The following is a 14,423-nucleotide window of genomic DNA, read 5'->3' on the forward strand; positions in this document are numbered from 1 at the left end:
GCTAAGGATGTGCGCTCCAGAGCTGACTCCGGTGTTAACGCGACTCTTCCGATTCTCGTACTCCACAAGCATTGTCCCGTGCTCCTGGAAAACTGCTTTAGTGCATCCCATTCCCAAAAAAGGCGATCGCTCTGATCCGTCCAATTATAGACCTATTGCTATCACTTCCTTGCTTTCAAAAATAATGGAATCCATTATTAATCGCCAACTTCTTGAGTTCCTAGAGGAGCACCAGCTGATTAGCGATTGCCAGTACGGTTTCCGTAAAGGTCGCTCAGCTGGTGATCTTCTAGCGCTCTTGACTCACAAATGGGCGACCGCTATTGAAAGCAAGGGTGAAGCTTTAGCGGTAAGTTTGGACATAGCGAAAGCCTTTGATCGGGTTTGGCACAAGGCACTCCTTTCAAAGCTTCCATCGTACGGGGTTCCCGAGAAATTGTGTCAGTGGGTCACCAGTTTTCTCACAGAGCGGAGCATTAAAGTCGTTGTCGACGGTTCGTGCTCCGAGTCTAAGCCTGTGAATGCTGGGGTCCCACAAGGCTGCGTTCTTTCTCCAACTCTGTTTCTTCTGCATATCAATGACATGCTACTAACCAGTGGCATTCATTGCTATGCAGACGACAGTACTGTTGACGCGCTTTATACCGGCCGATGCAATATGTCTCGGGATACCACTATTGAGCACCGGAACGAACTTGTGTCTCAAATTGAGAACTCTCTCGAGAAGATCTCGAATTGGGGAAAAGCCAACCTCGTTGAGTTTAACCCTAAAAAGACACAAGTTTGTGCGTTTACCACAAAAAAAACACCCTTCATCACATCTCCATGCTTTCAGGGCATTCCTACCAGAGTCTCAGCTAGTATTAGTATACTTGGTGTCGACATTTCGTGTGATGTCCAGTTTCGTTGTCATCTGGAAGGTAAGGCTAAGTTAGCCTCTCAAAAACTTGGTGTGCTCTGTAGAGCGGGACAGTATTTCACACCCGGCCAACGCCTTCAACTCTATAAGGCACAGGTCAGGCCGCACATGGAATACTGTTCCCATCTCTGGGCCGGTGCACCCAAGTACCAGCTCCTTCCTTTTGACCGAATCCAGCGACGTGCAACACGGTTTGTGGATGATCCTTGTATTACTGATCGGCTGGACTCTTTGGCTCTCCGTAGAGATGTCGCATCTCTCTGCGTTTTTTACCGCATTTTCCACGGTGAATGCTCTGAAGAGCTGTTCGGTACAATACCAGCCGCCGAATTTCACCACCGAAGCGCACGCCACAAGCTCAAATTTCACCCACATCATCTCGATACTTGGCGTTCTTCCACCGTGCGTTTTAGGAGGAACTTCCTACCGCGCACTACTCCTCTGTGGAACGACCTTCCAAATTCGGCATTTCCCAAGGCCTATAATTTAGAATACTTTAAGAAGAGAGCGTATTCCTCCCTCAAAGGCCGGCAACGCAACCACAATACTCCAAAGTCTGTGGTTGTTCATGGGCGGCGCCAATCATCGCTTTCTGTACGGTGACGCGCAAGCTCGTTTGCCGACTTATACATAAAAAAAAAAAAAAAAAAAAATAAATTGTATTTCATTGCTTCGGGGTATTCCTATTTGAAGTTTAATTCACATAATATAGTAAAAGCTGTATTTTTGAGATGCATTACAAACTTTGATACAAAGTATTTAATGGATCTGAAAAATACAGCTTTTAACTAAAGAACTTTGATACAAACTAAATTAATATGTTTTGTCTGCTTTTTCAACTCACCATAAATACCAACGAAATTTAATTTGTAATAATGGTACGGAAGCCAGGTGCAAATTTGGTTAATTATTTCCTCTCAAGAGATAATTCGTCAGACGCCTCAGAGTATAGTACATATTATAAAGCCTCGTGAACGTCAGCTGGCGCTCGGTTGGGGGGTGAGCGGTTGTAGCCTCCCACGCACGTAGGAAAAAAAATACATTCATTCATTCATTTCCTCTCAGCTAAAAATTTGTCAAATTGTAGCTAACCCAATATCTCAACGAAAAAAAATAATCAGCTGGTTACAACATGGTGTATTAAATACGTCAGCTGGTGTCTCGAACATGAAAGTTAAATTTAAAGAAAAATTTATTTTCCGTGATTTCCTCTCAAACAAAAATTTACCTGATGATAGCTTATATGTAACTGTGGATAAATATATAGGTCAGCTGGCTGTATCTTGGTGGAAAAACCGTCAGCTGATACGGGAGGCTACAACCGCTCTTCCCCCCAACCGAGCTTTCACGAGTTCACGACGACGTTCACGAGGCTTCATAATACTATACTTTGATGCATTTTACTAATTACCGCTTGAGAGGAACTTGGTCATAAAATCTGTTCCTGGCTCCCGTACCATAATTCCCAAAAGTTTTACAAAAATAATCCGTTTAACCGCTTTTTTGTCTCATAAAATACGCTTCACGCTGTCAAAAATGACAAAAAAATGACAAGAAACAGTTTGGAATCAAAATTAGAGGAAAAATAACAATCTTTCAAGTAAAATCTGTAATTCTTGATAAATCTCAGCGAGCTTTTCCCAGGTTGGTAAATACTTCCACGTAATAACTAAATTATATTCTGTTCCGTTTGTAAATTTAAAGCTAAAAGGTTTCTTGGAAAAGAAGCTTGCGATTAATTTTTCAAACTAACGGAACACGATTACTTATTAGGAATGAGACTGTAACCAAATACGATTTTAATAAGCGAGGATAAACGTGATCAATTCACTGATTGTACCAGCACACGTGATGAACACCGTTCAGTTTGTTTAGTATCTCTGCCAACTGGCGATAATATTGAGATTAATATTAATTTACATTGCAACTTGCATTACAAGACGACGTTGTACACAAACGTTTAAATAACTCGTTGTCTCATGTTTATTTATTGTGAATCGAGTATTACGAACGCAGTTCATCTTTTCATCTTTATAATATTTTCCTTTTAGATGCATAATCACGTATACCAAATATTATGAATGCTAACCATCGTGTTTGTTACGCTGTAACTGTTAAAGGAATTCGCTAATTCGACTGTACTATACGCTATGTGAATTTATCATCAAGCTGACAACAATACTCTGTCAGATAAATGAATTCAAATTGCTACATGCTCTTGGAAAATACCGGACAACTAGCGCATTTAATGAGATGTAGCGTTGGAAATAAGCTAATTCTGTCTCGCATTGTCAAAGTACTAGTTGCTTGTACATTCCTTTTTCACGTTTTTTGTACATAGATTTAAAATAGTAACTTTTCTGTGAAAAAAGGGGCCGTTGAACTAATGTTTTTGTAAGTGCCACTAAGACTGCATTTCAATTTTTAAGGTGTTAGGTTGCTATTAAATGAAGGTAACGTAACATTATATTATAAGAAATTTACTTTACAAAAAGGCTTCATTCTACATATGTGAATCTACTTAGGGCTCGTAAAAATCCACAAATAGCCCTTTGAGACTGGAAAGTAAATTGGTAAACAGTCTAATGTACGAGCATACGACCTCGTCCTTCATATTCGGAATTATTCCACTGGGTGCTTTTTGAGGCATTTTCGACGGTTACATACAAAAACAGTATTCATTTTTTAACCCTTTACTCTATTTAATGGTATATTTTATTTATCGCCGATGAAAAATTAAAAATTCATTATGTAGAAAAGAGAAGAAAAAGTTTCATTAGTCAAAGGAGATGTCCAAAAAATGACCCAGAATCGACAGGAATGAAATGTATACCAATGGATTGGTAATTAAATATAATATAATGTAGCAAAAGCAGTAATCCTGAAATCGTTATAGTATAGGAGCTAGGAGCAAAATAAAATAAGTAAGAAATTCGTTTAAAAAATCAAAAAATAAGTTTACGCCATGTTGTAGCTTAATATGACGTTATAATAATGTTGTATCACTTGTGTTATATATGATAATTATCATCAACACATTTTAAAAGCAACAGCAACATAATAACATCATGTTCAATCACAACATAACTGACTAAAGATTCCGTTATTAAGTAGTAGTTTTTATTTTGGTTCAAGATACTACAATTGCTATAGTACTGTGTGTATTATTGGTGCCTAATTCTGTGGCTAAGGATTGGAAATAAAAAATAATAATAGGTATAGTATAGGAGTTAAAAGACAATAGAACTGAATAAAAAATGTTTGAATATTATTATGATGTGGATGAGATTATCTTTGTTATTATAATTTTAATTTTAATTGATTAATTGCTTTTGCTGGTACATTCATGTGTAACACAATTTGTTGTAGATTCGAATGTAGTTGCTATTATAGATAGGTAGATTATAATATCATTAATACAACTTAATAAAATTAGACCTAATTATAAAAATAAATGAATAACAACGATATTCTAACACACAACATAACGAGTTTTTATTATTTTCAAACGATTTTTCACTTTGTTTTTTGGCTCTTAGCTCCTATACTATACAGATTTTTTTTTTCAATCTTTAGCCATAGAATTACATAAACAGACTAGAATTACAAAACATACTATAACAATCGTAGTATCTATAAAATAAAAGAACAAAACTACAAAATTGAGAGTTTTTGTTATGTTGTGCTTTAACGTTTTTGTTTCGTTTCTTGTAAAATATGATATTTATTATGTGTAACCCAAGTGATAAAACATTATAACATCGTCATATTAAGCCACAACATAACGGAAACTTATGTATATTATGTTTTTTAAGGAATTTCTTAGTTATTTTATTTTGCTCCTAGCTCCTATACTATAACGATTTCGGAGTTGCCCCCTTGGTAATATTATATTATACTTCAATGCGAATCCATTGGTATACGTTTCATTCCTGTCGATTCTGGGTTTTTGGTTCATACATTTTTGGACATGTCCTTTCCATACATCGTTCGACATTGATGCTTGATACTTGTTTTTTTAGTTAGTCTTAACCGAGATGAACTCGTTAGGGTATTTTCCATTCTCTTTAATGTTACAAAATCATATATATGAAGAAAACATATTTACGGAAATTACTCAATATTTTAAATTCAAATTATCCAATAAAACAATCAGATGGAAAATATTGACGATAGCGATAGTGTTTATAAAAGCTGTTTTTGAATTCTGACAGATTATGCAACAGACATACCTACACCTTTAATATTTGTTATACGTATAATATAATATTAAAAACTGTGTATGAGTAGGTGTGAACGCAATAGTGTTAACAAATTATGTATTAGATATTTCTATAGATTGAGAATTAAACCACAAACGGGTTGTAGGATGTTTTATATTTAACAGTACTACATTTCTAGTTAAATTAAGCTAGCGATATCATAAAGCAGTCCTTTCGTATTTCTTAATATTTCGGATTTAGCTGTTCAAGTCCCATTCAGAAATTGTTAACATTCTGAGTTTTATGTTGTTTTAAATGAGTTAATTAATTATATCTCGTTTAAATGTATAGGATAAATTGGAACTGGCTGCATTTCCCGCGATCCAGTGAGATCGAGTTTATATTTATGGTGCCCATAAATAACTTACAACGACGTATGTTTACACATTCTATGTATGGAAAATTTACATCATTAATTACCTCATTACAATATTACGATATATTCAATTTTAGGTCACCACTTCAATATTTGTTTTATATATTTAAGTGCCACAAATAAGAAAAATAAATTATCTAGATAAGGTTGTCTCAATTGTTTAGATTATGTATTTAAATGAAAATGAACTTGTCTTACATTAACGTGTAAATACAAAAGAAAACATTTTAATTAAGCCTGTAACTCGAGACGTTTAGCACTCTAGCTAAAACTAATTGGCGTATCGCTAATTGTTAGGTTTTTAGCGTCTATTTGCAATTTTAGAATCTTTATGGCAGAAATTCAGCCTTTCGTTAACTGTTATTTTCTAGATTTGTGACCTATACTAATTGAACGTCAATAACATGTGGTGGAAATTGTTCTTACGTTAACCTTTGCAGTTCTTAGCTTTGCAGTTAATAAATAAGAGGAAATAAATGGCTATTCAGATCACTGAACTGTAAATACAGGGCTACCGTATTGCAATGAAATCTGATATTGTGGTAAAAGATATTGGATGAAAGTATAAGTGTCGTATTTCATTTAATACCATAACGGTGTGTACAAACTTTAAACAGATTTACAGCCAGTCAAGAGTGCTTGAGCCTTTTTTTTAAATTTAATCATATTTTAAATAAAGGGAAGTGGAATTGAATGTATGGCTAACTATTTTATTATATGAGGTAGAAGTTCTACCTTAGTCTGACAAGGGATTACTGATTAGAAATGTCGTCTGGAGATTTTAGAAAATTTCTCGGGGCGATAAGAACATACAGATTCTTTGATGGTTGCTTGTACAGTATTATTAGTTATTTGTTTTTGGATTCCATAAATCTCGGCACGTTGATATACGATCTCATAAATTGTGCGGTACCTGCTGTCGGATCTCAAGAACATAGCCATAATATAAGTATAAATTCGCCAGCATTAGACATACTTCCTTGACGTGTTCACCTAGACAACGCAGTGTTTAAGCAATATTTATAAAAGCCTTTTGCTAAAATTCTTTGCGAATAATCCCACTTCATGGTCAAATCTCGATTAAGCATTTTGTACAGCATCAGTTTAAGTATACGTCATCTTTTAATTTAATTATATGTTCATGTTTTTCTACATAGGTAAAACAATATAAGAAGCCCGTTTAAAATATAATTGCGATGCATGTAATTACAAATGACATGAGGTTAAGGCATTAGCGCAATGCATACAAACCTTGTCGTATGACATTGTTTGCAAATGGAGAAGGTTTAGGTAGATTTTATTTGAATGGATTTTCAAGATATTTTTTTATTATTATCAGCCAGTGATGGTATCGCCTCGCAGTAGGAGAGCGGCCTAGCACGTCCGGATACGTGAGTCGACGTCACCTTCGAACACGGGTCAGCCACTACGGTGCATTTATATTTCCAATGCCATCACCCCACTCATCTGACCATTTTTTATTCACTAATTTTGAACAGTCACAATAAAACGGTTTCCCGAGGTGCATTGTTGTTGCAGTTGCAAAATAAAAAATCATCGAAAAGTCTGTTTACATTCCAACAATGATAAGTGGTGCGCAGTTCGGTAAATGATCCCATTTGTCCGCCAATTAATCTCTTAGACACGTTCAGGCAGCCAAGTTAATAGTTTAAGTAGGGAGTTAATTCGTTTCCCGATAAACAGCATGCTAGAGCAGCCAAACGTGCACTTTTTGTCGTCACAGTGGCGGGGTCGCCGCGGCCGTGGCATGCCGCGATTCTTTCTTTAGCCTCTAGCTAGTTCCCAAGCAGCGGTGCTGCGCCGTACTCGCCTTTATGACGGATTATTCGTTGAAAAACTTTTTTAATTAATACGCGGCCCGACAACTTGAAAACGCGAGTTCGACTTCAGGCAGCATTCGCGCCATAAATGCACTCGACTGAAGTGAATCACTTTTCAAAGCGAAAAATACAGAACTTTGTTTATAAGCAGAGCCGAGGCGGAGTTTACAATACAAAACAACTTCGAAACCGCTTTAGTCGTGTGGGTGAATCTAAAAACGTCTCGTGAATACGTGCGTGTTTTACGTTCCTTGTGCACACTTGCAGTTGTTGTATTCGCGAATTTTGTGCGAAATAACGTTTCATAAATGCAGACTATGAAATGGATAGAAATGGTGCGGCTCGGGCCAACGTCGCCGGAGAGGTCTTCCACTTTCGACAGCGAGAAGGTGAGGTTACGAAATACCGTTAACAATAGCGAAAGCAATAATGTATACTTTCTTATCGGATTGTAAAACTGACATCGTGCGCTATAAACACTTATGCCTTAACTGTTATACCGCCAATATAATAATTATTGTAGATCCAGTTGTCAGCCGGTTGTATCTAACAATATTTGTTTTATTATGTAATATGTAGTCTGAGAGATTGATCAAAATTCAAAACTATAAAAATCTTGCTTAAGTTTTGTTTTATAGGTATATCCATCTACCGTTAAATTATTAATATAATTTAAAGATGCTATCGTATCTAATTTTTCTAAGTAGCATGATAATAACCTGTTATCTTTATGGTATTAAGATAAACTTACAACCTTTGTTACCCAAGTTAAATATATGATAGTCAAAAAGAATTGTTGTGACCTACTTATTAATTAACTGAATACAACTCGCTTACATTTCCTGTATCGTAAGAATATTAAATGTATTGCAATAATTAATGTCACATAAACGGGTTTAGGACGTCGAGCAAATTGCTAAAAAATTGTTCGAATCATTAACAATTAAAGCATATGACAATGTTGCTCCAAATATTGAAAAAAAAACACGAATCAACCAGTATTTAAAGTCGTCAAAAATAAATGCTTTTTACAAAGGTTCTTTATTATTAATTAAAATAATGTTTCCTAATCTATTAGAGATAATATACTATTCTATTTTTCTATACTTAGCTAGTTATCATATTATCACTATAAATCACGAATATTTATTTTATTATCTTTGATCAGTTAATGTAGTGGTATTGAAGATAATCCATTAATTATTATTTATTAATAATCCAAACTGATTGCAAAAGGCCGTCACGTCGCGATGTATAGTTGAATGACAGATATACAAATATAAATCAACCAAAAGGGTATTATACTCTTAAGAATAAACAATATAGTATTTATGTTACATTACCTACATACCTAACCTATAATAAAAAACTATGACAAAATAGCTCTCACCTATAACACAATTTGGCTTGGGTTAATAATATTAATGATATCAATTTTTGATAGTTACTTATCAACTCGCATTTATTGCCTAATAAAAAAACATATAATCCACAATAATAAATGTATTGTGCATTATATTCACAAATTATTGACATAAGATAACATCTAGGTTTGATATGGAACACTCACAACATGAAGGTTCAGTCGTAATTGTGGTGGTGCATTGGATGCTATTCGGAACCTTAATTAAAATTAACCGGTTATTTTCAAAATGACGATCGTTGGCATTCAACCTTAATAGTTACCGCTGATTATGATGTTCTAACTAGCTATCAACTAAACAACGTCTTAATATATTCTTACGTGAGTTGGCAAGAATTGATTACACGTTATTAGTTGCGAAAGTGAAATTCGTTCAAGATGTTGGGAAAGTTAGCAAAAAAGCTTTCCGAGAAAGTGGAAAAGACTAATACCATGTTACTTAAAGTAACTATGAAAATGAAAAAGCCACCAAAGTTTCCTTCTAGTAGAAGGTGCACGTTAGAATCCATTGTCGAGGTGAGATTTTTCTACCCACCATTAATATTACCGTTTATAACTATGAGTTATAAATCAAATAATCTCTTTTTGGATACCTGAGAAAATAATGTCTACCTATGTTAACTTCAATTAATTCTCTGTTTATATTTTAGAATCTGACTATTATGATGTAAGCTGTAAGCAATAAGCATATTATATTTTTTTCTCTTGTGTTTTTGTTGACTGTGTTCGTCGAATGTCGAGATTATTCATACTACCATATTTAGAACAAGCATCAGTAATCTTGTTCAAGTATAAGTCAAATTTATTAGGCTCGATTTTGATATCTTATTAGGTACCTATAGTTGTTATTGGTAAACTGTTTAATAAATGTGTATTGAAATATGTAAGTATAAAATTGTAAGTAATCAGATTAAATTTTATTGTGTCCATATTCTAGTGTTTTATGCCGACGTCCCTATCAGAGGTACACCGTACATATCATATTATAAATGTATCGTGCACTTTATATAATATAAAATGTACAAAAATAATAAATAACGCCACAAGATCCCTATATGGACGTTGGATTTATTCTTTTCACTTGCCTGTCGACATAGTTGTCATTAGAGGAAGTAGTGCGCAACGCACGCAATTGAATGTTAAAATATAAAACCAGCGTGAATGTTGAATGTGAACTGTAGTGTCCGGAATGCTCATTAGTGCATCTTGTCATTATTAGATGAAATTGTTTGCCATTTCATTCATTCAACAAGTCTCACTCTCAGTATTAGCTGTATCATTTTTATCACATTAACCAGGGCATGTTGCACAACGTTTATGTGCCTGTTCATTTGATGAATTGAATGTTGAATAAATATTTTTTGCATGACTACAAAAATGTTATTCTCTTATTGTATTTATATTTATTATTTATGTTAAGTGTATTGTAGGTATAAACTTTGTAAATGTAACTATATATTACAGCATATCTAATTATCTACAAAATAACCTCATCTCATTCTCAATCAAAACTTAAATATGTAATTATGTATTAACAATTCATACCTAGATGATTTCGTATACTACCTACTTCAGAATTTTATCAAATTGCCAATATAAGTAAAATTATCTTATTATAGAAACATTGAGAATAAAGTACTAATATTATGAGATTTCTCTGTTTTAAAAAGTAACTCGTTATTCGCACCGTTACTATCAATGTGGGAACAGGTTTATGAATATGTATGTCTGTTTTTTGCCGAGATATCTTATGTAGGCTGATAAATATGTCTTAGCTCGAAAATATTTTTTGATGTTTCTTTTATATGGCATAGTTGGAGCATATTCATTTTTCTAGAGCTCGTTTAATCTAATGTACGAGTCTATTTAAGGAAAAAACTTCATGACATTATGTAGCTTGGAAACGTGATGTTGCACGTGTTCTATTTTTATGATAGGTTATGTATGGAAGTGTATTAAAGTCCACAATGTGCCGTAACAGGTGCTGTCCATGAGCGATGAGCTGCGACGAGCGCTTTACTCGTCTGGCGCCTCCGTCGACATGGAGTTCTCGCCCCCCGACCTCATCGGCACCTCCGAGATCTTCACAATGGAACACAGGTAAATGACTTGACCACTGGCTATTGACATTCCCCTCTTTTATGTCCATATCCTTCTCCTAAGGTCTATGATTCATTCTTCTGCAACATTCAAATTGATCCTATTCCATTCAGCGGTTTTGACTTTTGACTAACGCAAGTCAGTAAATTTCAGTTATCAAGATTAACCTTAAAGCAAGCAAGCAATAAGCAATATTAGAATAACGTAGAAAATTCTGTTTATAATTGCATCAATTCGAGGTATTGCGAGTTACGCCTTGCTGCGTTCGTTTCTTATATATATTCTGAAACAATCGAGTGAGGCGCAAAAACAATATTAACATATTAAGTATGTTTAATTCAACAGAAGCTACGACCTCTGTAGGTGCGATTTTATAAACAATAACAATTCAGATACAATGTATGGGGGAATCATACAATCATGTGGAGGGATATTGTCATACGGGTGAAATGTTGACCATGAGTTGTGATGTGATTGTGTATAAATAGCTTGCGTATCATTTTGCACAATATTGAGTAAGAATAAACCCGCTATTTTTATTCGATTATTGCTTTCATATTCAATGTCCAATCGATTGAGAAAGTTGGCATTCTTTTCAATTTAAACCAAAATTAAATTAGCAAGTAGGTAATTAAATTTTAAATTGGGCCGGTCTGCAAAGTTAAATCTCGGTTAAGATTTGAGATACATATTATGTAACGCGCTTAAAGTGGTGTATGCTCGGAGATAATAAGAGATGCGCAGCCAAGAAGCGAAAATCTAGAAAAACATTTAACATGGCTTCAGTAAATAACCATGTACTTGATAATATAATATGCCCTCGCCATTTCCATGAATTGGAGAATCCCTCGTAAGAATTTCAAGCAAAATAAAATTAGTTTAACTTCCAATCAATTCAGAATGAATATCGTCTCTTTTCCTATCCCTTTTAAATGTCTTATCCAGTACAGGTATATTAAGAAGAGCTGGAACGTCAACACATTTACACATTGCACATGTTAGGCCGGGAGATACTGACACAAAATTTCGGGTCATTTGTAACAGGATGGCGGTCTAGAGGGGTCTTAGTACGCAATGACAAAAAGAAAAATGATGGTCAGAACGCTGGTACCGGCGGACTAGTCGCGTGGGCGTTAGTCACACTCGTCGGATAAATAGCGAAAGTCCAACGATTTGTAACACAAAAATTTTAGAATTTACCGATAGCCCTTAAAAAAGATGTAGGTAGCTACCGCCTACCTGCCATACAGTTACGATGTGACTTACAGTCCGCCATACCGACGTGAATGCGTTGATTTAAAAAAAAAAAAACAATTCAACCATTTGTACCGGGCTCACTTTTGCACAGGTAACCATCGTCGTGCAGCAAAAAATTTTTTTTTGTAGATTTTCCGCGGTATGGCTACCATTTGGAATCGTCCGAAAAGTATGGCATGGCGATTTTCGTAAATGTCTACACGATGATGAATGATGATTACCTGTGCAAAAGTTAGCCTGGCACAAATGTTTGAATTGTTTTCTTTTTAATCAACGCATCGCGTCGGTATGGGGGGCTGTAAGTTACACCGGAAAAGTATGGCATGACACTACCGCCTACATCTTTTTATGGGCTATCGGTGAATTCTAAAATTTTTGTGTTACAAATCGTTTGACTTTCGCTATTTATCCGACGAGTTCGACTAACGCCCACGCGACTAGTCCGCCGGTACCAGCGTTCTGAGTTCTGACCATCATTTTTCTTTTAGTCATTGCGTAATAACCGAACCGCCATTCTGTTACAAATGACCCGAAATTTTGTGTCAGTATCTCCCGGCCTATGTATGTGTCATATTTTGCAATTGTTTATAAATACAGGGTGATGTAATTGGTGTAGTACGAATATCTAAAAATCTATGAAGAATTTTGTGATACAGTAAATGGAAGAATTATAGACTATTTTACAGTACATATTTAATAAAATCATTTAATTTTTTGTTCATTTTCATTAGAAATGTCAATTTTTCTCACCAAGGTAAAAATTTGGATGATAAGGATCTTGTTAGAAAAATATAAATTTTGACTAAAATCGGCATTTTTTTTTTCAAAAATCAAATTACTAATTATTATAATCAGAGTTATCACATTATTAAAAAAAAATAAGCCAAACTATACACAATTTTTACCTACTTGATGCAATCCTCAAAGATCATGGACATAGTGTATTGCGCCTTCCACCATACCATCCAGAACTCAACCCAATAGAGTTACTATGGGGCATAATTAAAGGGAAAGCAGCATCACAAAATGTGAACTTTAACTTGAAAACTGTGGAAGAATTATTTAGAAAGGAAGCAAATGCTATTAGTCTGGATATGTTTAGTGACGTTTGGAGAAAGACGCGAGAACATGAGGAAAAATATATTCAATTAGAACCAAAAGTAGATAATTACACTGACTCATTTATAATAACATTAAGAGATTCCGACAACGAAACATCGAGTTCTTCGAGCGATGAAAGTTACAGTGAAGTAGAAGATTACGATTATGATTAAATAGATTCTTCTTCTTCTCTATAGATACTGCTTTCTGAATTGGTGGTAAATGTTAAAACTGTTAAACTGTTATGACGATTCAAAAGTGCTTCTAGAAGAAGTCTATTTGTATTAATGTTTGAGTTTGAGTTTAAAACCAATAGTGTGAAAATTATACAATAAACATGTAACACATATTTGTTAGCGCGTATTGGTAGGTATTACGTACTTACTACAAATATAATATTTCTTAGATATCTTTACTCGACCAAAGTCAGGAATTTAATTATTATTTGATAATTGAATGATTATTAATACTTTTATCCAACTGATTATTATTAGAATAAATAATTAACTTCATCAATTGATTTACTTTTAAATTATAATTTTACAGGTAAATTATGAGAGCTTTCATAAGTAATTATATTTGCATATATATATATATATATATATATATATATATATATCTACAACGCACCATTTTACAATTCAAGTCTAAAATGAAACTAGAGTCGCATTTATTTTTGAACATACTGTAAGTGAAATTGCATAAGTGTGAGTACTGTGAACATGCCAGCTTTCCCTAATTGACCGATATCCTACCTATATCCAATCACATGGACTTTCCAATCTTTCTTCTATTTCTTTGTACCTTATAACTTCTTAGAGAATGTCCGACTAAGTGACTTCAGAAGCGAAAGCATGAAGAACAATCATATGAGGATATGTATTCTCCAACCTGTATACTCACTAGCTGTTCCGCGCGGTTTCACCCGCATTGCTCCGCTCCTGTTGGTCTGAGCGTGATGATATATATTCTGTAGCCTTCTTCAATAAATTGGCTATCTAACACGAAAGAATTGTTCAAATGGGACCAGTCGTTCCTGAGATAAGCGCGTTCAAACAAACATAAAAACACACAAACTCTTCAGCTTAGTATATACGCACGTACGAATATGTCCAACTACAGAGTATCTCACAATAATCTGTAT

General features: G+C 34.5%; 1 protein-coding gene across 13 annotated transcripts in view; it reads left to right on the top strand.

Annotated features, from left to right (window-relative positions):
* Window positions 1–14,423, top strand: part of mtd (TLD domain-containing protein mustard) — a 104,209-nt gene that overhangs the window by 83,613 nt on the left and 6,173 nt on the right. For 11 of the 13 annotated variants that reach the window (XM_090119705.1, XM_090119708.1, XM_090119704.1 and 8 more), the window contains one exon: window positions 10,803–10,921. In XM_090119705.1, coding sequence (XP_089975831.1) covers window positions 10,803–10,921 — 119 coding nt within the window. Of the gene's footprint in view, window positions 1–7,322; window positions 7,788–10,802; window positions 10,926–14,423 lie in introns of those variants that run through there. The other 2 variants (XM_090119707.1, XM_090119706.1) reach the window with 2 other exon arrangements.

This window comes from Colias eurytheme, chromosome 3, assembly GCF_061535395.1.
Source record: "Colias eurytheme isolate Ceu_HAF_F1 chromosome 3, ilColEury1 Martin Lab GWU primary, whole genome shotgun sequence".
NCBI classification, from domain to species: domain Eukaryota; kingdom Metazoa; phylum Arthropoda; class Insecta; order Lepidoptera; family Pieridae; genus Colias; species Colias eurytheme.